General features: G+C 45.2%; 1 protein-coding gene across 11 annotated transcripts in view; it reads right to left on the bottom strand.

Annotated features, from left to right (window-relative positions):
- Window positions 1–535: 535 nt before the first annotated feature.
- Window positions 536–26,995, bottom strand: part of IL1RAP (interleukin 1 receptor accessory protein) — a 46,006-nt gene continuing 19,546 nt past the window's right edge. For 7 of the 11 annotated variants that reach the window (XM_030456425.1, XM_030456427.1, XM_030456423.1 and 4 more), the window contains exons 3-11: window positions 19,675–19,960; window positions 18,747–18,939; window positions 16,899–17,064; window positions 15,951–16,022; window positions 14,816–14,945; window positions 13,791–13,939; window positions 11,355–11,504; window positions 10,309–10,452; window positions 536–1,284 (exon numbers count right to left, since the gene is read on the bottom strand). In XM_030456425.1, coding sequence (XP_030312285.1) covers window positions 560–1,284; window positions 10,309–10,452; window positions 11,355–11,504; window positions 13,791–13,939; window positions 14,816–14,945; window positions 15,951–16,022; window positions 16,899–17,064; window positions 18,747–18,939; window positions 19,675–19,960 — 2,015 coding nt within the window. In that variant the 3' untranslated portion in view covers window positions 536–559. Of the gene's footprint in view, window positions 1,285–5,625; window positions 7,685–7,912; window positions 8,067–10,308; window positions 10,453–11,354; window positions 11,505–12,316; window positions 13,647–13,790; window positions 13,940–14,815; window positions 14,946–15,950; window positions 16,023–16,898; window positions 17,065–18,746; window positions 18,940–19,674; window positions 19,961–26,995 lie in introns of those variants that run through there. The other 4 variants (XR_003987911.1, XM_030456430.1, XM_030456432.1 and 1 more) reach the window with 4 other exon arrangements.

The raw sequence follows: 26,995 nt of genomic DNA on the forward strand, positions 1-26,995 counted from the left end.
GGAGAGAAAGGACTTGTCTTAAAACTTTTGACCAAATATTTCTAGACCACAAAGGGTAACACACTGAACCGCATGGCACACTCCTGCACTGGTGGGGGGCTGTCATTGCCCTAATTAGTAAAGTTTTATCCTTTACAAAATGCAGGTTCACTTCATCTCTCCAGAGATTGCCACCGGGAGCATGGCTTCCCCCCATCCCCTCCCTCCCTTCTGACTCCTGGCCCAGGACCTGCCATCCTGCCCCCAACCCTGGGAGCAGCCCTGTGGTAAATACAACCACAGCTGGGGAAAAGCAACGCCAGAGAAATACATTTTCAGCTCCATTTTGCAATTTAAATTAAAGAGAAGGATCACGGCAGGCAGCCCCAGCCACTGCTCTTGGTGTGGCCACAGGTCCCTGGCTCAGATCACCAGCACAGGGGTGATACTGCTGCAGTCCTCTGTGCTAGCAGGGGACTGGACACCACGTTCAGCCTGTGATATAGTAAAAATATCTCAGCTGAGGCTGCCACGAGCTTCTTTTTCAGACCCAGCAGCTGCAGTGCTGCCTGCCTCTGGGTTAGAGCACGTAGAAGTCGTTGTTGTTCGAGACGTCGCTGTAATGGCAGAGGGCGAGAGCGGGACCCTGTGGAGGAGGGGGCTCGGGGTGACTTCTGCCCTGAACCCCCTGTGCCATGGGCCTGCCCGAGCCCAGCTTGCAGCGGTGAGAGTCCCACTTGGGCTCAGCCACAGCCCGATGCTTGCGCTTGAGTCTGCTGCTGCCATTGCAATAGGTCCCACAACACCGGCACGTCAAGATGTGCTTGGCCCGGTGTTTGGCCTTTGTCTCAGGGGCTGGGCCCGTCCCTCCAGGAGCCAGAGTCCCTGCAGCAGTGCCCCAGGGGTCAGGCTGACCTTTCAACCTGCTCCTTCTCCTCTGGATGGGGTCCAGGCTGATGTCTGACTGGGAGGAGCAGCTCTCATTCCAGCCGGTGCCGGCGCTCAGGCTGTGCAGTGGCAGGGCCAACCGCAGAGCCTTCCAGAACTGGGAACCGGAGCGCTTGGACTTCTCCCCCTTCCAGGTGACAAAGGACACAGACTCCTTCAGCTGGAGGATGCTGGGGTGGGTGCACTGAAGTGGCCTGTACTCCACCACGATGAGTTTGGTGGCAATGGCATTCTGACACATGATGCCCAGCTTCAGCTCCAGGAGACTGATGCTGTTCTCCGTCAAGTAATCGGGGCTCAGGACCACGATCATCCTGCGGCTCCTCTGGATGAAGTTGAACACGGCTTCAGTGGTATCTAAGAGTGCAAGAGCAGAGGAGTTGGGGTGCACAAGAGGGAGAGAAAAGCTCAAGAAAGCTGCCTGATGGCATAACTTGAGCAGATCCCCCCCTCCCACAGAGGGTAACCTGGCACAAACCCAGTGACTTTTAATGAGACCAAACTCCTGTCACCAGGTAGTGTAGGAGCAATAGCAGCACTTTGACTTGGCATTAGGTTTTTGTGAAGACTGAATGGTAAATATAAAGCCAGGATGGCCAGATAAGCCAGGACTTTACTCCGACTTCTGCCATGCATGGCATCACTGTTGCTCAGGGATGTGTAGGTGTTTGATAAAGGGCAGGTCTTGTTTGGGAACCACAGCTGCCCACAGCTCTGACAGCCCTTTGCACCAGGGGAACCAAGTGAAACAATCATGTAATCATACCACAGCTCACACTGCTGAGGTCAAGGCCCACCTACCTTACTCTCACGCCTCCAAACTTAGAAAACAAAAATGTCAGCCTTAAACCTCTCCATCAGTTTCCCTATAGCCATGATTGGGGGTGAAAATACTGTCCTTCAAGGCATTTCTTGGGATTAATTGCAGCTTGTAAAGCTCAGCAAATGCTTAGCTGGAACAGTGCCAGGTAAGGGCAGCAGCTATTTGTTATGAATGTTGAAAAGCAGCAACCCTTGAGGATGTCCTTGGACTTCTAGTTATGGCTTGGGATGCTGCAAGCATATTGAAGGTGTCATGGCTAATGGCTGAGCAGTGGAAAGGATGCCACTTAATAGGGCTGTGGCTCTTGGCAAATTAACCCAAGCTGATTAAGAGAACTGTGAAAACTTTAAAAAAAACCACCCACATACTGAGTGCTGGCACCTGAGATGGAGGGGGGGGAGCCTGAGGTGGTGTTCAAGCAGGACAGAGAGCGCTGGCCTAAGAGCTCTTGCACACTTAATGACAAGAGCCTTGTAGGAATGACTTGCAAAGAGCTGTTCTGAGAATAAGAGCTCTCTGCTCTTGCCATCTCTTTTCACACTTCCTCTCTGCCAGAGGAACACTGGGCTTTTATTAAAATAAAAATGCTGCTTCTTTCCTGCAAGGGCAATGCCTCCTACTCTTCCAGTACTTGGCTGTCTCTTTTCTTATCTGCTTATTTCCTTAAGCAGAAGGTGTACTGTGTTGTACCCAGTTGCATTTATTTTAATACTGTATAGAGCAATAATTTTTTTTCTAAGATGTATGACTAGCTGTAAAACTTATTGTCACTGGGTTACTTGGGAACCAAGAACTTGGGATAGGAAAAATTTTGAACAAGAAAACCTTACTGGAGAAAGTAAGACACTGTTTGGATCTTTAACATAAAACTGGAATTTAAATTAAACAATTTGGATTTCTTTTTCTTGTATACACAGTTTGGGGGTGGATTTCCACACACACAACTTACAGAAGAAAACAAAAATTAATTAAAACAAGAATTCTATAAAGTTAGGTCTATCAGAATTGTCACTTAAATCTGTGAAATGCTCTTACCATCCTATTTCAAAGGCACAAAGAATTCACAATAATCTCCCAATTTACTGAGTCCAGACCTCATTCAAACCTTTCTACAACTGATTGAGATTTATTTTGAAATCAGCTAAGCTTCAACATTTTACGAAAGAAAAAGCTCCTTTGCTTGTTTGAAAGGTCTTTTTTTTTTTTTTTTACACTAAAATCACAGAACCACAGCAAAAAGTGGGCAGGAGCAGCCCCTGGGAGGTCACCTATTTTATCTGCCTGCTCAGAAAGCACATGTTCAATTAATGTGACTGATTCCAACACTGTTGAAATGAAATGTTTTGATTGAGGTGCTAGCAGTGGTTTTCTTTTAAGTAATTTTGAATTTGCAACACTTTTTGAGATTTGACATTTTTTTGGTAGGGAAAATGCTTAGATTCCTAAAGATAGGTTTTATTTCTGAGAATATGATGCTTTTAGACTTGGCTAAACAGAGTATGTTGGGATGTTCAGTTTACAACATAATCCCAGCTCACAGTGGCCACTTCACAGTGTGCAGGCAGGACGGGACAGCCAGCACTAATGCTGCAGGGCTTTGAGTATCAACAGAGCTGGGAATCTGATAATCTTCAATACACTTCATACCAAAAAACTTCCATCTTTACTCCATGGTTATGAAGGACACAGTGGTATTTTTTTTGTTGTTTACTTGTGTTTCCCCTACTGCACCCCAGAGATGCAGCAAAGGCTTATAAGAGCAAGACGTTTGTCCCAGCCCAACAAAAGCTGGGAGGTCACAGATCTCATGCCCCATAGACCCCAAATCTGTAGCTTGTCACAAGTATTCCTTTTTTCCTAGTGGTCTGGGAGTTCTAGGCTTGCTCTCAGCTTACCTGCTAGCATGCAAACAAGGGGAAAAGCCAACTACCTGGGAGGTGATGGGCAAAGCAGCCTAGGAGTGAGTTTGATCTATGTGGTTTGGGCAGATTTCCAAGATTTCTGTTCAACACTCTGACTTGGTCTCTTCCTTCCCAACTTTCTATCTCGTAATTGCCAAGTGAGCAATCAGAGACTTTCTGCATGTGCATGTCCACTGCTTGGTGACATCTGAATGCTGTGCATCTCTGCATTTCTGCTTGCATGGCTCTGGTAGCAGTGGTGGTGTCTCAGCATCTCTGCAGGCACATCACGAAACAGCCAGGAAAACATCCTCTCTCTAAGGAGGTGGCCCAAATGATCTTGATGCTTGGACTGTACACAGTCATCTTTCTTTAATGGCCTTTCACAGACAAGGGGGAGGAAAATGATACTTATGAGAAATGCACAAGGACTGAAATGTAAATGTGGAAATGTTTTATTGAAAAGCAAAATAAAATAATACTGACACTTCACAGACCAAATAACACAAAGATAAAAACATACAGAAAAAAGAAGGGAAAACTCCAGAACATCTGTAAAACATCAAATGGCATGGGGGGAGGGGGGGAAGATACTTTTTCTCAATTTATGCCATGCTGTTTCCCCATGACATGAGGAATTTTTCATGGGCTGCATATTGATAAGCATGAAGTTTAAGCACAGAAATTCAAATGAATCAACTGAACTCAACAGATGCTGTGACAGAATCCCATGATGCAAATCACATGTGGCACAGGATGACTTGGCAGGTAGATTTGAGGTTTCACAGACCTGCATTACAGCTGGGACTGGGGCTTACTCCTGGTCTGACAGCTGCCAGCAAAGCCAGGCAGAGCCTCCTTGAGTGATATTTCTTCCACACTGCTCCCTCTGGACCTCTTTGGTCTTCAGACCATTGCACCTTTTTCCTTATGGGTGCTCTGCCAATGTCTCTCAGTAATCCTGTTCTGGTGTTGCAATGGCACCACAGGCCACTGCAATGTATGTCAGAGAAAGTTCTGGCTCATTGGATTATTTTGAAACCTCTTTGAAGAAAATCAGCAAAATAAATAAGGTGGATTTAACTTCCTAAAACAATCAAGCTAACTAAAACATCAGAAGTTCCCTTGGTAGTTCAGCCAAATGTGAGATGCAGCATGGCAAGGTCTGGGATGTTAATTGGATTTATGTGTATTTTTTAATCAATTTTTTCAAAAATTAAATTGGACCCCTAATAGCTCTGTTTTGGTCTCAGGGCCTTCCCTCTGCCTGCAGATCTGGCAGCCAATTACAGGGGTGCTGAAAATAAATAAAAAGGTGAAACTTGGCAAAATGATGCAGTCACAACAACTTCACAAAGCTCAGCAAGGTTTTGGGGTGCTATCTTGTTCAAATGAAGCTTTCTGGAGTGTTGGAAGCCACTTGCCCCTCCACAGCCAGCCACAGTAGAAAAGCACATAACAGTAAAGCTTTTAAGCACCTCTGAGCAGATGAGGAGCTCCACTGCCTCCAGTAAAGCTGACTGCAATTTAATCTGCTTAAAGCAAAGCCTACTTGAGGGAGAAGGATGAAGAAGGTGGTGAGAAAGAAGTCCTATTAATTCTACATTTGTACAGTACCTGCCCAGCAGCAGGGGTGCCTGCACCTTCCCACTGCCCTGGAATAACATAATTAATCATGAGATACTAAGAGCAAGGGGCTTTGCCAATGCCAGGATTCAGCCCCACCCCTTTTAAAGAAGAGCTGTTTACTGGGATGCCCTGGAACTTCCCTGCTCAGCTGGGTGAACAGGGCAAAGACTCCAAATTGTAGTGCTTTTTTAATGCCATTGTGAATGGCTGTGTTTCACCCACTGGACACCAACAAAGAGAAAGCATGAGTCAGAGGTGACTCAGGAGCAAGCATTATTGACAAAAAAAAAAAAAAAAGCCTGCATTTGTTGTGTATAATACTGAATTACACAATCAAGTGGGCAGGTCCTTGTGTTAGGAGCTACAGGAGTATAGAGACACCCCCACAGCTTGCAGCTTTATGTGAAAAACTGACTAACAGCACCAGTTGATGCCAGGGTCCTACTGATCTTTGGTCTGTCCTGCAAGGGAAAGGACTATCCCTTTCCTCAATCTGAAAAGCCTCTCTGCTGGGGGTTAATGCATCGGGTCCTCTCCTATGCCTGTTGCCTCCCACTGATGCAGGGACTGGTACTCAGTGTTTTTTTATGTCTCCATTTTGTGCAAAGGTTGCAGAAGCCAAGATGCATCCTCTGTTCTGCATCCCTAGGCTGGAAAAAAGATGGGCAGGGACCTCCTTTGTAAAGCCAAGGCTCACTTAAAACTGAATCTTGAACAATGAAAGGTGATTTGTTCATACTCAGGCAGAGAACACTGAGTCTTCATAGGATAAGAGAACAGTTTAGGTTGGAAGAGACCTCTAAAAGTTATCTAGTCCACTGCCCCTACAATGGTCAGGGACATCCTCAACTACATCAGGCTTCTCAGAGCCACATCCAAGCAGAGTTTAAATACTACCAGGGATAGGGCATTATCCCACTCTCTGGGCAAACTGTTCCAGTGTTTCACCACTCTTACTGTAAAAAATTTCTTCCATTAATATAGTTTGAATCTCCCCTCTTTTAGTTTAAAACTATTACTTCTTATCCTGTCACAGCAGGCCCTGCTAAAATGTATGTCCCCATCTTTCTTATAAGCCCCTTTTAGGTAAGATCACCCCAAAGCCGCCTCTTCTCCAGGCTGAACAACCCCAACCCTCACAGTCTTTCCACATTTTCTTACCCAGCACATCAGACCTAGTAGTTTTTAATAAGTTCAAATAAGTTTGTAGAGTCTCTTGGGATCTGAACATATATCTTGTACCACCCCAGAGGCCCCTGCACAATATTTTCCCCCTGCCAGCAGTATAGAAACAGTAGGTGGGCTCAGTAGTAAACTAGGGGTCCCTTCCATGCTTGTGAAGTCCCTGAGTTTACTCTACAAAGAAACATCTCTCAGACATGCTCTGTGGCCTGTAGTAATGAGAGATAGTTCCTGAATTTCAAGCATTACAGTCCTGAAGGATCTGGGGTATTCGGGAGACCACAGAGTCCCAGAGACTGGGACTTCATAGAAATGTTAAGACAGATATAATCTGGAAGAGCTTATTTTTTTCTAAGTGCTTTTGTAACAGCCATTGCAAATCTACCTGAATGCACCTGTGCTTACAGAAATGTGGGGAGCAAAGATAAGAAGTCTCAAGAGTCCATGCTCCACCCACTGAAGCAAAAGTCTGTGATCCCACAGTCACTGGGACTATATGGCTAGGACATGGAGGAAAGGCTCTTGGCTGGAGACTGAACAGTGACTGTCCCCAAGAGTTCACAACAGGGACCAACAACCAGGAAGGAGTGAAGGTGCTTAGGAGAGGAAAGGAGCTCAATTCTGGATACTAATGAAGGTGCCACAGGAGTACTGGCCTAACCAAACTCCATGCTATCCCAAGGTGCTGGCTGTACAGAGAAGGTGAACATGTCTTTGGTCCCTCCACTACCATGGAAGTAGAAAAGCTGCAGGGAGGCATGACTGTCCTCTGAAATGCTTGGGATACAAGTTCTTCATGGCAAAAATCCTGAGCTTCTTCCCACTCCCTGGCCTAACTTTGGGTTTGTTCTGTTTTCTGATGGTGTTGAACATTTTTCAGGGGTATGTATGAGCCCTTGAAGGCTCAAGTTCCTGATTTTTTTCACTGGCATTTCCACCTGCAGCTGCTTCCAGAATCTGCCCTTTGGGAACTTGGATTTCTCGCCTTCCCATTTAATGACAGTCAAGGCTGCCTTGGCCTGCTTCAGCTCCTTCACTTTGCTCTTCTTGATGGCTTTGTACTGCACTAGAATGACTTTGATGTTGCCCTTGGAGGCCATGTTCTCTAGACCAGCCTTGAGCTCCAGCAGGGCCTGTGTCCCCTGCAAGACATAGCTGGGGCTCAGGACAACAAGCAGACGTTGGCTTTTCTGGATGAAGCTCAGGGTTTCGTCTGTGACAACTGGGAGAAAGAAACATTGAGGTGGTTAGTGACGGCCAAGAAAATGCTGCTGAGCCACCAGTGTGATACTGGGTATCTCCTGAGGGTACAAAATATCCCTTGAAGGCCACCTCTAAAGACTATTCTGGTGCTTCCCAACTCTGCAAGCAATTCCAGGTAGGTCCTCTTATACCATAGCTGGTACCCACTGCCCGATACAGTGACATCTACTCCCAGCCCCAGTCTTACCTACAGGTGTTTCCTCCTCTCCATGCTAGGTGGAGATGCCTGAGGTAGCTACATTTAAACAGCACTTTGTGACATAGCAGTGACACCACTCTGTGTGATGAGGATGCCATGTGGCCAAGAGGGATGCTCTGGTTGGCTCAGATTTAGCTTCCTCCTAGTGACAGCAGAAAAAGAGGCTCTCTGGAGCAAAGCAGGAAAATTGCCAGCTGCTCAATACATGAACTCAAGGAAAAGACTATGACATAGTGTCAGGAAGCCTGAACGCCTACACTTACATCCTCTGGTATATATCCAGAATAGCCCTGGGTTATCCCTCAGTTTCCTCACACCAAAGACACACAAGAAGTAAACTACACCCTCCCTGAGTGTCCTCATGGGTTAATTTACTTTGGAAATACTGCCCTCCTAACTCCTGTGACTCATCCAGCAGTTCCTGTTGCAGTCATTAATTAAAGCAGATTTGAGTGTTTCTAGAAATGACAAGTAAACTGCTCTGATGACTTTTAATGAAGTGTCCTAAAAGTGACACCCTTCAAGCTGGAGACACATCACTGTAAGTATGGATCTTCTTTGATTTTCCACCACCTCCAGGTAGACCGTCCTTAGGCATTTTTGGGTAATTAATGTGAAAATTCCTTGTAAGTGTGAAAACTGGTGCTTGCACCTTCTGCTGCAGGATCTTCCACACTTCACTAACAAGGGAATGCACTTGACTGGTCAGAAAATACAATGAAGAATAAAATAACGCTGACAGGCAACTGCATTTAGCTGTCAAGTATGTTTGATTAGCTGCTGTCAGCAAACTCACAGAATAATCTGCCTCCTACTGTTTCTTCATCAAGGACAACATAACTCTCTACCCAGGACACAGACATACACCCTGGAGGCATGACACCAGCTGCCAAAAGCTATTCTCCAGGCTGCTGTGCTTCCCTAAAATGGAGATTAGTAAAATCCTAGCTAAGAAGCAATAAGGAAGGCCCAGCAGTGTTGCAGAAGGGATGCAGTGAGAAGCCACCCTCACAGTGCTCCAGAGGGCTGGAGCTGGATTGAGGCAGGTGGTGACTGCCCTTGAGAGCAGGGAGCAATGATGGGAGTGCACCAGGAGAGAGGGTGAAAGGCAGGGAGACTAGGAGAGCTGCATTAGGAGGAAAATGAGTTTCTCCAAAGGGAAAGGATGGCAAGAAGTGCCACAGGAGGGAGATGCAAGCTCTGAGCTTGGCATTGCCATCAAGCAAACAGAGCTTGGAGAGTGCCCTGCCATGTCATCCAGGCTCTCTCTCAAGGAGCAGCACCAGGACTGCAGCTGTCTTCCTGTCCACTGAGGCACACATTTATTTGGCTTCACGTAATGATCTAGGAAATAAAGATAACAGATCCCAGACAGATTCTGCTCCCTCTGTCACATAGCTGAGCTAGGACTTCAGAAGTCCCTCCTGTCCTACCCAAAAGGGACCTAAATGGACTTCATCAGCACAGATGCTGTCTTAAGTAGGGTCCTGACACAAAGCCCATGAATTTGATGTGGGGCAGCCCGCACTGCCAGAAGTTCAGGTTTCAAACTTTTAGTAGGCAGAGATCATTTAGCCCCAGGGCACTGGAAAACAAATGTTGGCGGGATTAGTGCCCTTGCTGTGGTATCTCTGAGACTGTCTGAATATCCAGGGAGTTTCATAAACTTCCACTCTTGGCAATTCCCTGCATCCCTCCAGAAGGGACTGTGTCCAGAAACCTGCCTGATTTGGTTTGAAGCAGTAGAAAAAGAACATCTACCTCTTAGTGAAGAGGTAAATCTCATTATATACAACAAAGTACACTTAATCACAATATTCTGACTGTATGTCAAACACAGATTCTCTAATTAGTTAGGGTGAGCAGAAGGCCTTCTATGAGGGCATATCTTCTCATTGATGCTGGCATGATCCTCTCCATGCCTCCCTGAAGCAGACACTCCTGGTTTTTACAGGCACTCACCATTACCCTCTGTGAGCTACCAGTCTGGTTCAGTATCACACTTCCTCTGCCTCTTTTCTTTCTAGCCTTGACTTTGTCCCTATTTTTTTTTACAGCAGCTCAGAAGGCTTTCATGAAGGTCAGTGGTCTGGTTCCCACATGCTGATAGATTAGTCACTCCTGCACATCACTCCTGACAAGAGCAACCGGAATGACCAACAACCACCACGTGCCTACCACAACCTTTTTAGTGGCCTGGAGCATATGTAACATTGTCATGTAAAGGAAAACATTAGAAGATACCAACAAGAGACTTAATGGAGATGGGGAAAAAAACCCCAACAGATAAAGTTAATCTGGATAGGCCAGTTCCTATCAACTATCAGTACCTTGTAGAACAATAGAGTATGTACATGAAGCACAGCCCCCTGTGAAATACTCACTTCCCCCGGGGAGGCTGTCTCTGTCGAAGATACACAGCTTGTACCCAAACTCATTCTCCAAGACTCCTCGCAATGTCAACAGCACAAACTCTTCCTCCTCCGCATTGCGTGCGTAGGACACGTACACATCATACTCCTTCCCATCTGAGCATCGGGGTGCAGAGAAACACAAAAGACAGAGGAGACACATGGGATACTGCACATGCTGAGCCTTTGACTTGCCCCATGGAAAAAGCAGACAGGAAAGCTTGCCTTGAGCCCTGGCACCGTGAGTTAAGACACATTGATTTCCATTGTTACAACACAACAGTGCTACCTCTGACTACCCAGCCTGCAGGTGCAGGTACCTGGACACAGCTGGGTTGCTGAAGGCACCAGACTGCCCAGGGTCCTTCTGTCTTTTGACATCTGACCTTGCTGTCTCTCCACATGAATGGCCCCAACAGACAGAGGCTTGCACCCTGCCTACACTCTCCGAGAGACACCCCACTCCTTTGGCAGGTTCACACCACAAGCTGCAAGGGCTCAAACGCACTCCTTACCCTGTGGAGGAAGAAATCTCAGCTCAGATTTCCAGGAGATGAACTCCCAGTAACAAAGGGAAGCTGTGGAAGAACTGAGGACAGAAGGATGATTTCCAGATACATCCTTTTGGATGCCTTCCCACATTTTACAGCAAATCATCCTGGATTCTTGCATCCTGACACAGAGTCACCAGAGAAACTAGGGACTTACTAACAACTTATCTTGAGTATCTAGATTGGATGAAACAGCCAACCATCACCAGGGCAGTGGCCCAGGGAGCCTGACACATCCATGCTTCACTTCAGCTGAAAATGCAGAGGACTGCTCTCTTTCCCCTGAACCTAGCCTGACTTCCTTTTGCTCTAAAGTGACCCACACAACTGAATGCAGATAGAGAAATGGGAGGTCAAAATATCATTATGCTGTGAAGAGCTTTAAAAACAACTTATATGAAAATTCATATTTGAAAATGGTCTGGCCTGTAGCAGGTTAAAATAAATGTAAGCCCTTTAACTCCTTACCTAGAATGGTCTCATCTGTTCCAAAATGAGCCCGATAGAAGAGGACCATTTCAAGCCAATAAACATGATAGATGACTATCAGCACCACAACGAGAAGGATGGTTGCCCCCAGTCCACAGGCCAGTTCCACGGTGTATTTTGGTGCTATAACTGGATTCAAAAAGAAAGAGGATGTCTAGTTTAAAGAACAGGTTGGACCTTCAGCTAAGTAGGAACAAGTTTGTGTCACATACAGCCGAACACCACAGAACAGCCAAGAGCCAAGCTGGCCCTTCAGAGGAAGGTGACCAAGCAGAGGCTTTTCTGGCAGGACATGTGATGGCTGGCCACCCTAGAGACCACATTCTGGGTTACTAGGTCTGGTTGGTCTGGCAGAGCAAGTCAAAACACAGGTTGGACTTCTGTCTCTTTGTGAGATGCTGTGTGCAGCCAGATGGCATAATGATGTGTTGGTGGAAACCATCTGCACAGTCCAAAGCCAGCTCATGAACGTGACCTCCTATGCAGTACGTGCAAAGTCTTGGAGCAACACAACAGCACACACTTCTAGGAGTGCCAGCCAAAGCTCACCTGCAGCAAAATAAAGGCAATGGCCACCATTTTTCCTCCCCAACACACACAGCTCTTGTCGCTTGTCCCAGACCGACAGCAAGGATATAATTAGCCATGGCCTGACTGTTTTCTACCAGGAAAGAAGAATCAGAGTTCATTGCAAAAAGGCTGAAATGCTTGCAAACAAATAGAAAAATCTGTGGACCTCAAGCCAGACCACCACAGGCCCCTTTCCATCTCAGTGTGTCACACCACTGTTGCTGCTTTGTATGAAGAACAGAAAATAACACTTCTAACTATCTCCCTGAACAATTCCATTTTTATGGCAATTCAGCTGGCAGCTGACATGAATACTGGCAAACTATATGATAAAAGAAGAGTATTAACCGGAAAACACGCAGTTCCAAGATATAATGTTTTATTGGAAACGGATTTACAAAACCAAAAATGGAAGGAATTTAACAACTTTCATTAGGTGATGAGCAGAAGTACATTAGGAGAGGGAAATATAGAAAAAGCAGGAAACATATATAACTAATGTAATGGAGGAGCTGGAGCCAGCATATATATCTATTGCTAAAAACTGAGATACAAGTCATGAGGGGTTAGGTTCTGACATGCTTGATGTTTTTAAGTGCAGTGGGATGGTCTGCAATGAGCTTAGCTTAAGGTTGCTGGCAGTGGTGGAGGTGATTCTTGGATTTTGCTGTGGAATAGAGCAGATAGAAGAGGTGGTGAGTAACCAGGTCTGCTAAGAACAAACCCACTCAATTGCCCAGGAGCAGATGGGCAATAAAGAGAGACAAAAGTACAGATCAGTCCTCTAGAAAACAGATGTTAAGCACTTCTATATAGAGAAAGAATCTGAAGACTTTAGATTCACTTCTGCTGAATGTACAAACATCACCATACCAGAAGCATTATGTATGTAGAATGAACACCTACACTAGCAAATAGCTTCAGCCTCAGTTGTGTATTTTCTTTCATGTTCTTTCCTAATGATGCAGAAATGGCTTGTCTCAAGGGAATGGGACTAGAAAGGAAGGAGGACAACTACCAGGAAGGAAAAGAAAGGGCTCTTTCAGTGAGGACCTCTGTGAGCCTTCCCATGCTAACAGGGTCAAGTGAGAGGAAGGTGGTGCCTGGCATGAGCTACACAAGACAGGACATTGTTCCTCATGGGAGGAGGTCTGACCTACAGTAAGTAGGTGTTGAAAGTCCAGTTGACGTTTATAAGGAGGCAGAAATATCCACCTTAAGCAGGGAATCTCACATACCTATAGTGAAGGCTCAGTTATTATTTCTGAGGGGTGGATCTGGGAAACAGGAACAAAATCTTTGATGAAGGAAAGATGTAGGGAAAATGACACACTGAAGAGAGCTGGGCCAGTCCATACCATCCATTCTGAGATATCAGTATCTAGACTACATCATCATCACAGCAAGGAGTAAAAACCACAGAATGTCACGGTTAAACTGTCGTACTCCCTGAGCCATGTCAACAAGAGCAGTCTGCCTTCTGGTAGCTGTTGCATCACACAAAACCCTCAATCAATCAGGTAATGCAAAAACCATTGCAAGCAGCTCATCCCTTCAGCCCTCCTTCAGCTATGGTACATGGATAGGATAAGACCAACAGGTCTATTCAGCCTTCTCTCTTCCCAAGTACTCAACCACATTAGGGTATACAGGAGATGTGTCCTTTGCTCCCTGCCTCCAAGAAGTGGTGCAGTATGACAGCTGTAACACAGCATTGCATACAGAATAGCGTGTGTTAGGGGAAAAGGCCTGATGAAATTATTTGTTCCACTACTGTTTTGTGGGGCAAGACAGGACCGAGAGCCCCCTCTGAACACATCTGATTCCACACCCAAAGTGTTTTACCTTTCATGCGCACGACGGCCTGGCTACGGTCCTCGCCTTTGGCATTTCTGGCATAGCAAGTGTAATTCCGTTTCAAGTCCTCCGGGGTGACTTTTGCAACTGTTAGAGTCCTTATGACAGTTTTGTCTTCAAAATCTCTAGTAGTTTCACTGCAAGAGAAAAACGAGAGCATTACATATGTGAAACTGCAGAAAGTTCTTAGTGACAAATACTCCTTTCTGTGATATATCCTGACTCTTGTTAAAAAAAAGCAAAACAAAAAAAACCAACCCAAAACACCTAAACTGATAATTATAGATCAATACACACTTCAGTTTTTAACGCAGCTGTAGGTTGCTCTTTTATCTGATTTTCCTTAATATTTATTTTGCCACTCAATTTTCTCATTGCGGCAGTGGCACATTGCATTTTAGAGATAAAGGAAGTTCTTGTCTACAAAGCAACAAGATCTCAAGAACTTGGGATTCAGAGCCCACATCATTCCCTGTGCAATCCTGGATGAGTGGTTTTGTCCCTCTCTGCCTGAGCTGATCATCTGCAAAGTGAGGATAACATTATTTCCTTTTTTACAGAAGTTTGCAGACCAACTGCAGCAGAGACTGTCTCCCATATGTAATTTGACACCCAGCAAACAGGACTCTCCATCTCTGTGTTCTTCATGTAACTGCATCTCCATTGCTACTGATCAATACTCTGTATAATACTAATTTTTTTAATTGTCTCTGCCCGTTTTATAAGTCCCACAGCAGCACCAGTTGTTCGCAACATTACCAGGACCTGAACAGGTAATGATGTGAACTGGTATACATACAAAAGTCTATCGAATCCTTCTATAAGAAGGGGTCTGGGGGCCTCCTCCCTGGAGCTGGCTGGTCCTCATCTGAGCATGAAGCAGGCACAGGGATTAACAGGGAAGTAGAGGACTCCACACTTCCTTGCAAAGGAAAATGGGACTGATTCATTTCTGTACCCATACGCCCTGTGCAAGACCCAAGAGAGCTAGATACAAATGAAATTCAAGTTACCCTTGTGTGACTTTTATCTTGGGGTCCATGACATCATCTGTGTTTTTCCCATCTATGGTCCACCACACCTCAGTCCGGGAGTCCTTCAGAAAGGTGAAGAAGACTTCACAGGACAGAACAAGGTCATCTCCTGGGAAGGAAGGACCACAATGAGGTACTGCAAAGCAGGAACAGCAGCACCCTGACTTCGATGTTTTCCAGTGATCCTACCAGCCTGAGTGCTGCCTCTCTTCAGGAGGATGAGGTCAGCATCCCCTTTCAGACACCTGATGAGTTTAACATTGATTTATGATAGACAAAGAAGTAGGAAAAAACCATCCTGCCTTCCTTCTCAAAAGTGTTACAAAGCTTGTCTTGCACTAAGAGACCCACCCTGCTCCACAAAAGCACTTTGGTGTTTGGACCTTTCCGTCAAAATCAAGCTTGGGAGTGTGGAAATCTCTGTGATCAGTCCATAAGCGTGATCAGTCCACAGTGACTTAGAATGACTGTGGAAGAAGCCTGACATTCTGAGCCAAAAAGGCTGTGCTTTAGAGTCCACTGCTAATCATAATCATAGGCACAATTATTACAGCAGTGTAATGGGACATGATCCATTTAATATATGGAACTGCTCCAAGGAGCTATCAGTCTAAACAGATGGGTTGGGGGAAGGAGTCTGGTAGGTACCCCATTACACAATGCTGCGAGGCCACCAAATGGAGAACTGTCATTATTTAGAAAGTAATCAACCAAAAAGGGAGAGGAAATGAGCAAGAAGTAGACAGAAGGCTGAAGCCCCTGAGAGGCTGAATGAGGGTGGGTTGTCTCAGCCAGGAACAGGGCTGAGACAAGGTCCTACAGGAATTTATCTAAGCAGCTTTGGGTCCCCGTTTTATCTGCTTCTGCAGTCCTGTACCTCCATGCCTGAACACCTATATTTGTGCTTGCAAAACATTAACTTTTAAAGCTGTACTCTCGTATTCTGACACTGAAAACTGGCACCCCACACTGTCTGCCAGGCAACTTGTGGTAGCTCATGTGATCTGTGAGGGGATGCAGAGGAATGGGACAGCTGCTGTGCCTGGCTGGGTCTCCTCATCCCGGAGGACAGGCTGCCAGGGTAGCAACAGCAGAAGCAAGCATTGAAATTTACCTGATTCCAGTTCGTAGACAACTTTCTCATTTGGAGAGATGAACTGTGGTGGCAAAGCCTTGTTTGGAGAACCTGTGGGAGAAAACAGAGTCCCCACAGAGACTCAGACTTCATAAGAACCTAGGGTCCTTGCAGGCTCTCTCATGATGTCCTCATGCCCTGCTACACTTACCTAAGTCTAACTTCTGATACACTGCTGCTGTGGAGTTCCACGCAAAAAGAAATTTAAGCCTAGTCCCTAAACTCAGGGCCAGTCCCATATTTAGAGGCTGCTCCAAAGTTTAGGGTAAATCAAGTTTTTAGGCCTCTCACATCAGAAGAGCTCCATATCCCTCAGCTCCCACACAACATCTCCCAACAAGGTACAACCTGTACCACTTTCTTTTTATTGCTGCTTCTTTTTATTGCTCTTAAAGCAGCAGTTGCCATGGGGCTCAGCATGTGCTCTGCTGTTCACTGAGTTTTAAAGTTCTGTCTGCAATTCTCTAGCAGGTAGGCTGAGCCCTTGTGTCTGGGACAGACCTGTCCAAGAAATGGACTGGGTAGCTGAAGCCCTGTCTGGACACCTAAAAGTCCCAACTCCAGACACACAAAACTTTGAGATTGCAAGAAGATGAAGCCAAGTTGGCTATAAAGGGACAATCTCACAAATAATGCTGAGCAAAGGGCACTGTAGACAAAAAGGAGCAAGAGTGCCAGGGTTATGCATTCACATGCCAGCAGAGGGTACCCCTGGCCATCTCATAGGCTGTACTTTGCCAGCCTAAACCTGGTCACCCTCACTGCAACTGGGCAGTCACACAGGACTGACCCCAGAAAGCAAAAACATCCCAGGTCAGTTGGGTAACGCAGACTCAGGACAGCCTTAAATGAATCCTGTGACAAACTCTTTTCACCACTTCTGCAGCTATCCACTGGACTTTGTACACATTTTAAAGTCATTCTTACCTACCACCTTCATCTTTATGGTTCTGGTGAGAGTATAAGTTCTTCCATGGTCCTTGAATGTCACAATGCAAGTGTAATTCCCTTTATAGGCACTGCGGACAATGCCGATGACGAGCCTGGGCCCTTGGGGGTACCGCTCGTAGAAGCCATCCACCAAATGGCAGTTCTAGAACCAGGCAGAAAAACACTTGAGTTTTGTGGTTCAGAAGTAAAGATATTGGTTTTAAGGCTACTACAAAATCTGGTTTTAACCTATGAATATGATAATTGGGATTGTGATGTAGGTCTGGCCTAGATACCATGAGCTTCTAGCGTGCTGGCATACAAACCAATAATATGAGGCAATGAAGTTGATGACCCTAAGAGATTTATCTTGGCTTAAATACAGAAAGATTTGTAAGAGAGATCTCTGATCTAGAAGTACCTTTACAATCAAAGTGAGCAGCTCAGCAGAGTGAAGAGTGGAAGTAAGGAGAGAAAGAAAATGCTGATGTATTCACAAATGGTTACTAAGAAAGGATATGTCCCCATGTCTCACTCTTTTGGGACTAATCAAGCAACCCTGCCTGACTTCAGCTGAGGATGAGGCCTCAAAATTGGCAACCAGCAAACAAGAGTCTGTAGTATAGAAACCTTAACATTTCTATTTCTGTCAGGTGAGACAGGAAACCTCTGCCAAGTAACAAGCTAGAGATCCATTTTCAGAAAGGGGTTATGCAGATGACATCTTGGTTGTCATAAAACCTAAACATGTTCTTATTTCCTAGGACATAATTTCTGAGTAGTACACTTCCAAATCAGATACATCCTAATGGAGGAGTTTAAGACAGGGGCCATATACCATTTTTAATGATTTTTATTAGGCATGGGATGAGCTGCTGCCTGAAAAATTACTTCCATGGGGCTCTTTGTTTCAGTGTGCTAACTGATTGTTGAGATGTGAATTTCAATGAACGGTACAAATGAAGCATTTCAGATACTGGAGTGAAACTGCTCCTCTTGTTTCCTGAATGGTTTTAGAGCAGTTTTTATTTTGGGAGTGTTTGGGGTTTTTTGTTTTATTTTTTTTTTAATCAGTAGATACATTTGTTGCCAACTTAATTATCAAATTCACTCACACAGAACCTTCTACCTAGAAAACCAAAAGCACTTTTTAGGATTCTGAGAATTCAGTCCCATAACCTTCCAGCTGTGCATTATCTGAGCATTCTTACTCTTTTGACTAAGGGCACCCACCTAGGGAAAAACAGAGGTCAAAATTTAATAAAACTGAGCAGTAATTCTGTAGACAAGAGCCTGAGGATAGCTAGAGACAGCCCAATAATCACAGCAGTAATGCAGGTGGGGTAGGTTTGTCTCCATTTCTTCCAGAAAAGAAGTTTGCTGAATTTTGTCAAAAGGGGCACCCATTGTCCTTGCAGAGTCCCAATATACAACTTCATTTCCTGACTGCAAAGAAATTTGGGAAGGAAGATGTTTTCATTTGGACGTGTTGCATTATTTTTGGTTTGGTTTTTTGGTTGTGGTGGGTTTTTTGTTGTTTTTTACAGAAGAGGGAATAGGAATCACAGTTTCCTTTACAAGGGCAGTGACTGGCTTACACAGCAGGTCAGGTGTATTGTCCACAGCTGAACTGAGGGTCAAAAAAGTTTGTGCTAGCTCTCAGCTCCCTTCAAAGAGCAGTTTTACACTTGAACTCAATGGAAACAAATTTCTTAAAATTAGTGAAGCATCATTAACAGCTTCACTGGAGAGACTCTGAAACACAGTTCCATGATTCTCATGCCAACTATTGCTTTTTCAGATACAACACTGCATTTCCCCAGTGCCCGGATAAGTCCTTCTTACCAAGTACCACTTGACAGATGGCGTTACAGTAGCAGGGTAAAACCCATCAATATCTGGACATATGATCTTCTCATTGGTGTGCTCCAAGTAGAACATCTCCTCAGTGGGCTTTATTGAATGGCTCACACAAGAGTGTTGGTCTTTCGGAACAACCTCCAAGGGAAATGCAACTTTGCTGCAGTAAGTTGTATTTCTAAGGACAGAGGAGGATAGGGCTGATTAACCGAAATTTGTTTGCTTGTATAGCAGTGGAATGAAATAAAAAACACATCTGCAATAATGAGCATCATAGGGCTGCTATGTTGACTCATTTATAAGAAAGCATCACCAGAGATTGGCACACTAGCTCAGAAAAGCCTGTAAAGATGACTAACAAGAAGCAACCACTCCCCTGCTGGTAAAGCAAATAATAGGGTCAAAGACATGATGAACAAGAGACAATGTGAGGAAGATCAAAAACAGCTCTTCTGCTCAGTGCATAGCAGATGCTATGTTCATTTTGTACCACACTTAAAGACACTTTTAATTTCCTAGAAGTCTGAATCTCATGAATCTTTGCCAAATTAGCATGCAGTCAAAATATTACCCCTGCATCTGAAGCTATTTTTACTCCAGACATACAGATCACTTCTTAATGGTGAGTGCCTGTGGATTTTGCCATGGGCTCAGCAATAATATTTTCATGGACACTTGCAGCTAGGAAGGAGAGTCACGCTCATTAATGTTTGCAAGGCTCCAAGCATTATTACAATGTAAATTGGCTCAGCACTGAGTGGTCTTGTAATTGTAACATTCTTTTCCCATTAATGCTTATGTAAATAGTCTTCTCCCTACAGAAAAATCTGTTGCTAACAGCATAATTCTTCCACTTTCATGAAAGTCCTTCGATTACACTGAAGCCATACACAAGCTGCATCACACCACCTACCTGAGCATGCACGTGTAATTCCCAGTGTCATTGAGAAGAGCAGGCCAGAACCACAGGGTGTCCTTCTCCTTACTGATGTGATTGCCTGGCAGGCGAAAATTAATGGGCTCCTCCAGATCCCGATCCTGCCCAATCCTGTACCAGATCAGGGTTAAACCAGCAGAATGGGCTGTGCTGTAGTTGTATTTCAAGAAGGTCTCAAAAAGGGGGCACTTGACCTTGGCAGGTTCCCCATCATAAAGCTGGATCTGCTTCATGGTGTCCACTCCCCAGTCATCACAGCGTTCTGCAGCCAGAAAAAACAAGGTACCTTAGCTTGCAAGTCTGCGGGAGAAAAACTGTTCTGCTCATGTTGCCCACGCAGTCCTTGCTCCTGTTCCCCTTAAAATCAGAGGAGAAGATGTAGCGTTCTCAGTGGAAGCAAACCAGGCTTTTACAAAGCATAGTAAGAATATTGTGTTCATGTCTACAGAACTTGCAAACCTCTGCTGTCATTTGTACACCTACATTTCTTCCAAGATATTTATAACCCATTAGGACAAGGCTTCCTACAGAAACCCAAGAAAATTCAACCCTAAATTGTTGTGTGAGTATAGAAATTTGGATAAAAACAATGCAATGTAGTCATACAATGCTATGCAGTCATACACGATGACAGGGAAGACAGAAACAGAGGTGTGGAAATAAGGGGGAAAAAAATAGTGCAAACATCCCCTGCCTTAGACCTACAGGCCAATGCCCCTTCCAGATGAAGCTGGACAGTGGGTTCTGGGAGCAGGGAGTCTTTCCTGTGCTGGATTCATGCAACACCCATGCCCGTCACAACAACGAAGAGTACAAGCACAAGTAAGTGACGAGTAGTGACTTTTTTTAGCAAAGTTTGAGAACAGAGGCTGAGAGGCAGAAGAAATAGTATGGAGGAGGTGGCAGGAGGTTCTCTTGGGGATACCCAGGCAGCCCCCAAGTGCAATTCCCCAGCACAGCTCAACAGGTTCAGTGTCTCAGGCTGACACAGAAACTGGGCAGCAGGAGAAAAAGCTTTGCAATGCTTTTTTTTTTTAATTTGCACTTTTAATCCATGAATCAGGACAAGCAGGACAATCAAAATCTATTTCTCTTCTGAGTGCTCTTTTCCACTCCATTCGTCTTACCCACCAGGATGCCCAGACACAAAGGGACTGGATGCAAGCAAAGCACAAGTACCCCAGTGTCAGTACACCTGAGAGCAGCCTGCACTGCCAGCACCAGCCACGACACACCAAGAAGATGCTGTCACTGCATCTCTTGTCTCTCCACGCTTAGGAGGCCCAGTGTGGCACAGCAGGCTTCCCAGAGCATCTCTTGAAGCTGCTGGGAAGCATTAGCTAGGCAGACAGACATCTGAGATCCCCAAACAAGGCACGGGAGAGAGGTGTGCTGCCTGCACGGTCCCTGGGAGCTGTGTCACAGTGTATCACAGGCACCAGAGAGGACACTGCAAAGCCTTGCCTGTTTGCAGACATTAGAACTAGAAACGAGGAAAAACAGAACACAGGAATGCTCTTTGAGCTTCTAAACCGACTTCACAGGCCCAAAGCTGGATTTTTGGCATTTTATCTTCCTTGAATACACACTGGGATGTAGCTTGGCCCCAAATTCATACTTAATTTAAAACAGCAAAGATCACCCTTAAGTAGATGGGACCACAAAACTAAAAGCCAGCCCTACTAACTCCAGTGGCTTGGCAATGGCCAGTCAGTCAGAAGGAAGAATCTGGGCTAGTAAGAATAGAAATGTTTTCTGGCAGGTTTACACATAAACTGCACTGCTCCTCCTGTGGTGCACCAAACATCCATATGACAGAGTGATATCTCTGGAGGAAGACAGTGAATTGGGATAGGAAGAGGAAGTGAAGCTACCCAGAGTACAAATATTTACTAGTAGAACCTCAAATCCAAATGGAGACTGCCATTGCTCAGCATCTAAGAAACAGGTTTTTCTTTCAAAACCCCGTATGGCTGCTACCACAGCCAGGATCATTTTTGAAGTCCAAACCACTACCGTAAACCTTATACATAGTGCACAGTCACCAGTCACAGCCATGGTCAAGGCCAACTGGAACCAGTATGCTGCTTTATGTTGGTGGGATCAAGCTACTGGATTAGGTGCAGTCAAGTTTCCCTAGACTGGTAAATGAGATATGAGCCTGCCAGAGACTGCCTGCTAACTGCATGATAAAGCACTGATTACTATCCATGGAGGGAGACACTCATTTTTATTAAAAAAGGCCTTCCCTCTGAAAGGAGCAGAACTGGGTCTGTAAATCAGGACACATGGATTATCTTCCTGGCACCTGACTTTGCTGTCTCCCCTTGGGTTCCATAAAAGCAAATTGTCCCTATTACTTCAAATGGCAGGACTGGAGCAGAGGAAAACTAGATAAAACGTTACAGTACTGAAATTCTTGGAGTCAAAATCAATGACATTTGCAATCATGAACAGCTCTTGCATTTTGCAGCAGATCATAAATCAGCTTGGTAAAACTACTTGCCCGTTCTACCTGAACGAATTATTGAAAATAAATACAACTACTTCATTTTTTGTTTCTGCCTTCTAGGTTACTCAAAAGCAATGGATGGGCCTTGTCTTCCAGGCTGGGGAAGAGGTGACTGATATTATTGCTTACTATAAAAGCTGTACCTTGAGACTTTGTCTCAGATCTGGCTAATTTATCTGACTTAAGGAGCATCATCACACCAAACAGCTAGTCCTAAGGCTCCCCAAGCCTGCATCACGCCTGGGGGTGATGGTTGCTCTGAGCTGAGCCCCAAATACAGCACATAACCCTGATGGTGATGAGCAGCTATACCATGGACCACAGGAGCAGACATGCAGCTGTAGATGGCAGTTTCTGCTTGCCACCCAGCTGGCAAGGACTCCTCCTGGCTGCCAGGACAAAGCCAGCCCTGCACAAACCCATTGCTTGCAGCAGAGATGGCAGAAACCATGGGCTGGAGTGAGACCTCCTTCATGCATAAAACACCAAGGACAGAAGCTGTAGTGCTTCACACAACTTCCCTCCTCCTCATGCCATGCACTCCTGCAACAGACTCCAGCAGAGGGGTCAAGCCCAGCCAGCTTACAAGAGGAAACTGCTGAAGAGATGAGGGAGCTACATACAGGCTGGAGGGAGGCTGCATGCTAGAAGGAAACACCTTCTGCTCCTCCGTGATGCACACTGGGAATCAGGGGAACCAGCAAAGCTAACTCCAAATGTCTTCCTTTCCTGGGCTGTGTTGCAATCTGTGTTCAAAAGGCTATCTACTACTGATATAAGGGACAGATCTGTCTTGTTTCTGAATCTGACAATGCCTTTATACACCAGGTATCCCAAAACAGACTCCTCCTCAGAAGCCAAAGCTGAAGAAAATGGCTTCTCCAGATGCAAAGCAGAAAATGAAAGAAAAATAATGACATTGCTCAGCTACATAAAGGTAAAACCAGACATTTCTGGAAACCTTTCCCATTCACTTATTTCTGTTTACTTCCTTGGCAACATAGATCTGAATACACACACCTGAAATGCTCCCAAGATGCACCTGCAGGACCCATTACAAGCACCCACACAGTCAAACATATGAAAAATGGTGTAATTATTTGGATTTTTCAAGAACAGACAAACTGCCTAAACCCAGGATCAAAAAAGAAAACTAGAATAGAGCCACATCAAGAAATGTCATTCCATTTTGTCCACAGTTCGGCATTTCCATGCATTTTAAGTACTTCCATTTTAAAGGGACCTCTCAGCCACCAAAACTCTACCAGCTCCATCCCTTCTCTCCCCTGAGGCTACAAAGGCTTCCCCTAGCTAAAGTTTCTGTGAAGAAATAACAGAGCCATACTTATGAGAAACCATATATCATGACAACACAAATTACCTTGCCATTTGTAAAACTGATTCACCCTTCTTAATAGTCTCTAACTTTGGGAGAGGGCCTGCCTTGCATGCAGCCTGGGACCATGCAGCAGCAGCAGGACAGGGAGTCACCAATGCTGCCAGTTCAACAATACTGCAACCCTCCTCTTGCCCACAGCATTTCAGCAGCAGATGGGGCTGCACTATTTTCAACAACTTCCTAATTTCTTCAGCTGCCCCTGCTGCATTATCTAAAAACAGAGCTGATGTGAGTCACCTCCAGCCAGGGAATGCAGCCAGGCCAGCAGTTAGCTTGATGCAAGAATCAGCATCAATAAGGCAGAAAAAAGCTGGTCACACAAAGTGATTAAGAAAGAATTAATCGTTACTACCTTAACATAAAAAAAGTTTTTCCCTCACCCTCTTCCAAGCTCACAGCAGTCAGTGAGAAGGAAGCAGAGGGGGGCAGGCTGAATTGAGGAACTGTGCTTTGAGCACAGGAGGTACCAGCTGTGACCAGCAGCCACACGTGGGTGCACTTTGCATTGATGCCAGTGCCAGGAGCACCCGCTCTTCCACTTTTTCCTTTTGCCTTTCAAAAACATACCCAGCACCAGGCCACTCTGCTCCCTTGCTGTGCACTTTGCTGAGCAATTGGGCAGTATGGCAGGACAGTGTTTCCCACTGGTCTGTATCCCATCTGACCATATAATGCAGCACAGAGAGGGTACCATGGAACAAAACAAAACGATAACATCTTCCCTGGGAGAAGAGGCACAGACCCAAATACAGTGAAACTGCTGGGAATGGAAGAGAACTTGGATTAGCCCTAGCCAGGATCAGCCAGCAGTGATAGTGGCCAGAGAATGCCCAAAGTCTGTTTGTAGCTCAAACACTGCCTTAGAGGCTCTACCTGGAAGGTATATGATCTCTACAGGAATTTATAATCTCACTTCCAGTGGAAGCATTAAAAAAGGCCTGTCATAACCTCAGTGCTTTGCTCCCACACCATTTCCAACACAGTAAGTAAGCAGGAGTGTCCTGGCACAACCCCCCCATCACCAGTTCCAACACACAGCCCAACCTCAGCCATACAGTTCTGCTGCAATGGCACCAGCGACATGGTTTTTATGCTTCTTCCAAGTCTCACCATATTCATCCCATGCTGCCACTGAGCTGTGATGAGCCCACGGAAGCAGTTCCACTGGATGCTGCACACAAGGATAGTCTTTCTCTCTCTCTCCCCCCAGATGCTTTTATTGCTTAAATAGATAGGACATCCAAGGAAAGAAGAAGGAAAAAGATGTTTTGTTGCAGAATGGCTCATTATTTCCAAAAGCACTTCTACATTGTGGTTGTTTAACTTTAGATCATGAAAGTGTCATTTAAACAGGTGTGACAGTTTCTGCCTCTGCCAAACTCACAAAAAAAAAGCTGATCGTGTAATTTCCTCTGTTGATTTCAAGGGAAACAGCCAAGGGACAACACTGAAAAAACTATGATCCTGTAATGGAGCCCATAGCTCCTGACTCTGAATTTCCTTATTTTATCAAGCATAGCCTGCAACATGGGGAAGGACAGTTGCTCGTGTCTTTTAAAACTCTTCCACCATGAGCTCCATACCTTCACTCTCTATCTGTGCGTTAAGCTGTGTTTACTGCATGTGGCATATAGTATTTTAGTTACCTCCAGCAACAGGGCTAAATAAAAATAAAGCATTTGGTTTTCTCTATCAAGCCTGACAACCTTTGCTGGAGGCTTTTTTAAAAATGAGATCAAAATTATCAAGGTAAGGGTATGAACTGCTTCAAAGCCTGAAGCAGAAAAGGAGCAAATAGCTACTTTCCATCCCATTTCATTGAGGAAACTGCTACGTGAAGCAAAGCAGAGCAACATGGGTGGAAAAGAGCCAGACAGAGGAAACAGAATGGCCTGTTGCAAAATCATCTGTAGGAGCAGCATCATGAAAGGAAGGTTTACCTGATTAGCACCACCACAGAGTTGTGCTCAAGCTGGCAGTGCTCCTCTGCACCTGAGACAGCAGTTTGGGGCTTGGTAACATCCAGGCTCAACTCCTGGCTCTGCCACAAGGCTCATTTAGTTAAAAACATGCAGCCTAGTTACTGCACTGAGCCAGGGTCTCTGTTGCCTGCTTTAAAATACTGTCGACAATTCTGCACTGCCCACCACAAACATCCACAGGGATGACTGCATGAAAACAACACTGCAGTGGTTATCCTCAGATGAGGACGGGAGCTGAAAAAAACACAGCAGGCAGTAAAATGTACCATAAGGGTCTCTGAACCTGGCAGAAATCACTCGTGCAATAAGATGTAAAAGACTCAGAGCACACCTGCTGCAGGGGGACATGATGGATAAGAGAGGGTAGGAGACAGTTCCCTGATGTCCCCTGACACTCTATTTGATACACACACAGGAGCAACTGCCCAGTATCACATCAGCAACCCACCCAAAATGGGTGGCTTTCCCCCACGTGTTTCAGCACTTCAGAGCAGATGGATCACATCATATTGATGCCAGCCCAAAACTCACCCCTCACAACCTATTTCCTCAGCTGATAAGAAGCAGAAGTGAGGTTTTATCTCCTCAGCAGGCAAAACTGTGGCTGGTAAGGGAGGCTGGCAGCTGTAGGTACACATCTGTACCCAGGGACGTTCTGCAGGTTTTATCTCCATCCAATTCAGGGCTATGCACCTTTCAACACCCCCAGTGCTGAATAACTTCATGCCCCCAAGCACCATAAACTTCTACAACCACAATAACTCACAGATGGGTATGGATGGTTATAAAATCAGGTCCTAAATTAGGACAGCAAGAAGCCGAGATTGGAAGAGTAGGAGGAAGTCAGGAAATCCCAAGAGAAGATGATGGGGGAGGGATTTAGTCTCTTTAGAAAACAATAATGCAGTTTAATCTGTTTTTCTTTTGACTTTACACACTAAAATAAGATACTCTGCTTCTGAAGCTGTCACAAATCATAAGGAAAATAAGGCCACTGGAACCCTATCAGTAGAATAAGATCTATATAGTAATAATCCTGAGGAGCCATGCAGGCTTTTCCATCTTCAAAGTGTTTTACAGACAGTAATTTATTAATCTGCAAATTTCCTTTGGCCATAAGTAACAGTTTTGCCTCTCTGCTAAGCATGGGAGAGAGACACAGTGCAGATTTGCACTCAGGAGGGGTGATGCAGGCAGCAGCTCTGACCTCTGAACCCAGACCTCAGCTTCTGGCTCAGTGCAATCAGAACTTCACCAGAAGCACTGGTGATATCCAGCACTTCACAGCACATTTCAGAGAAGACAAAACCAGTGCCTGAGAGTCTCTGCTACGGTGGAGTGAAACACACTCATAATTCATCAAATAACAATAAATCTCAAAATAAACCTCCAGGACAGAGGCTC

Source organism: Calypte anna, chromosome 9, assembly GCF_003957555.1.
Source record: "Calypte anna isolate BGI_N300 chromosome 9, bCalAnn1_v1.p, whole genome shotgun sequence".
In the NCBI taxonomy this organism is placed as follows: domain Eukaryota; kingdom Metazoa; phylum Chordata; class Aves; order Apodiformes; family Trochilidae; genus Calypte; species Calypte anna.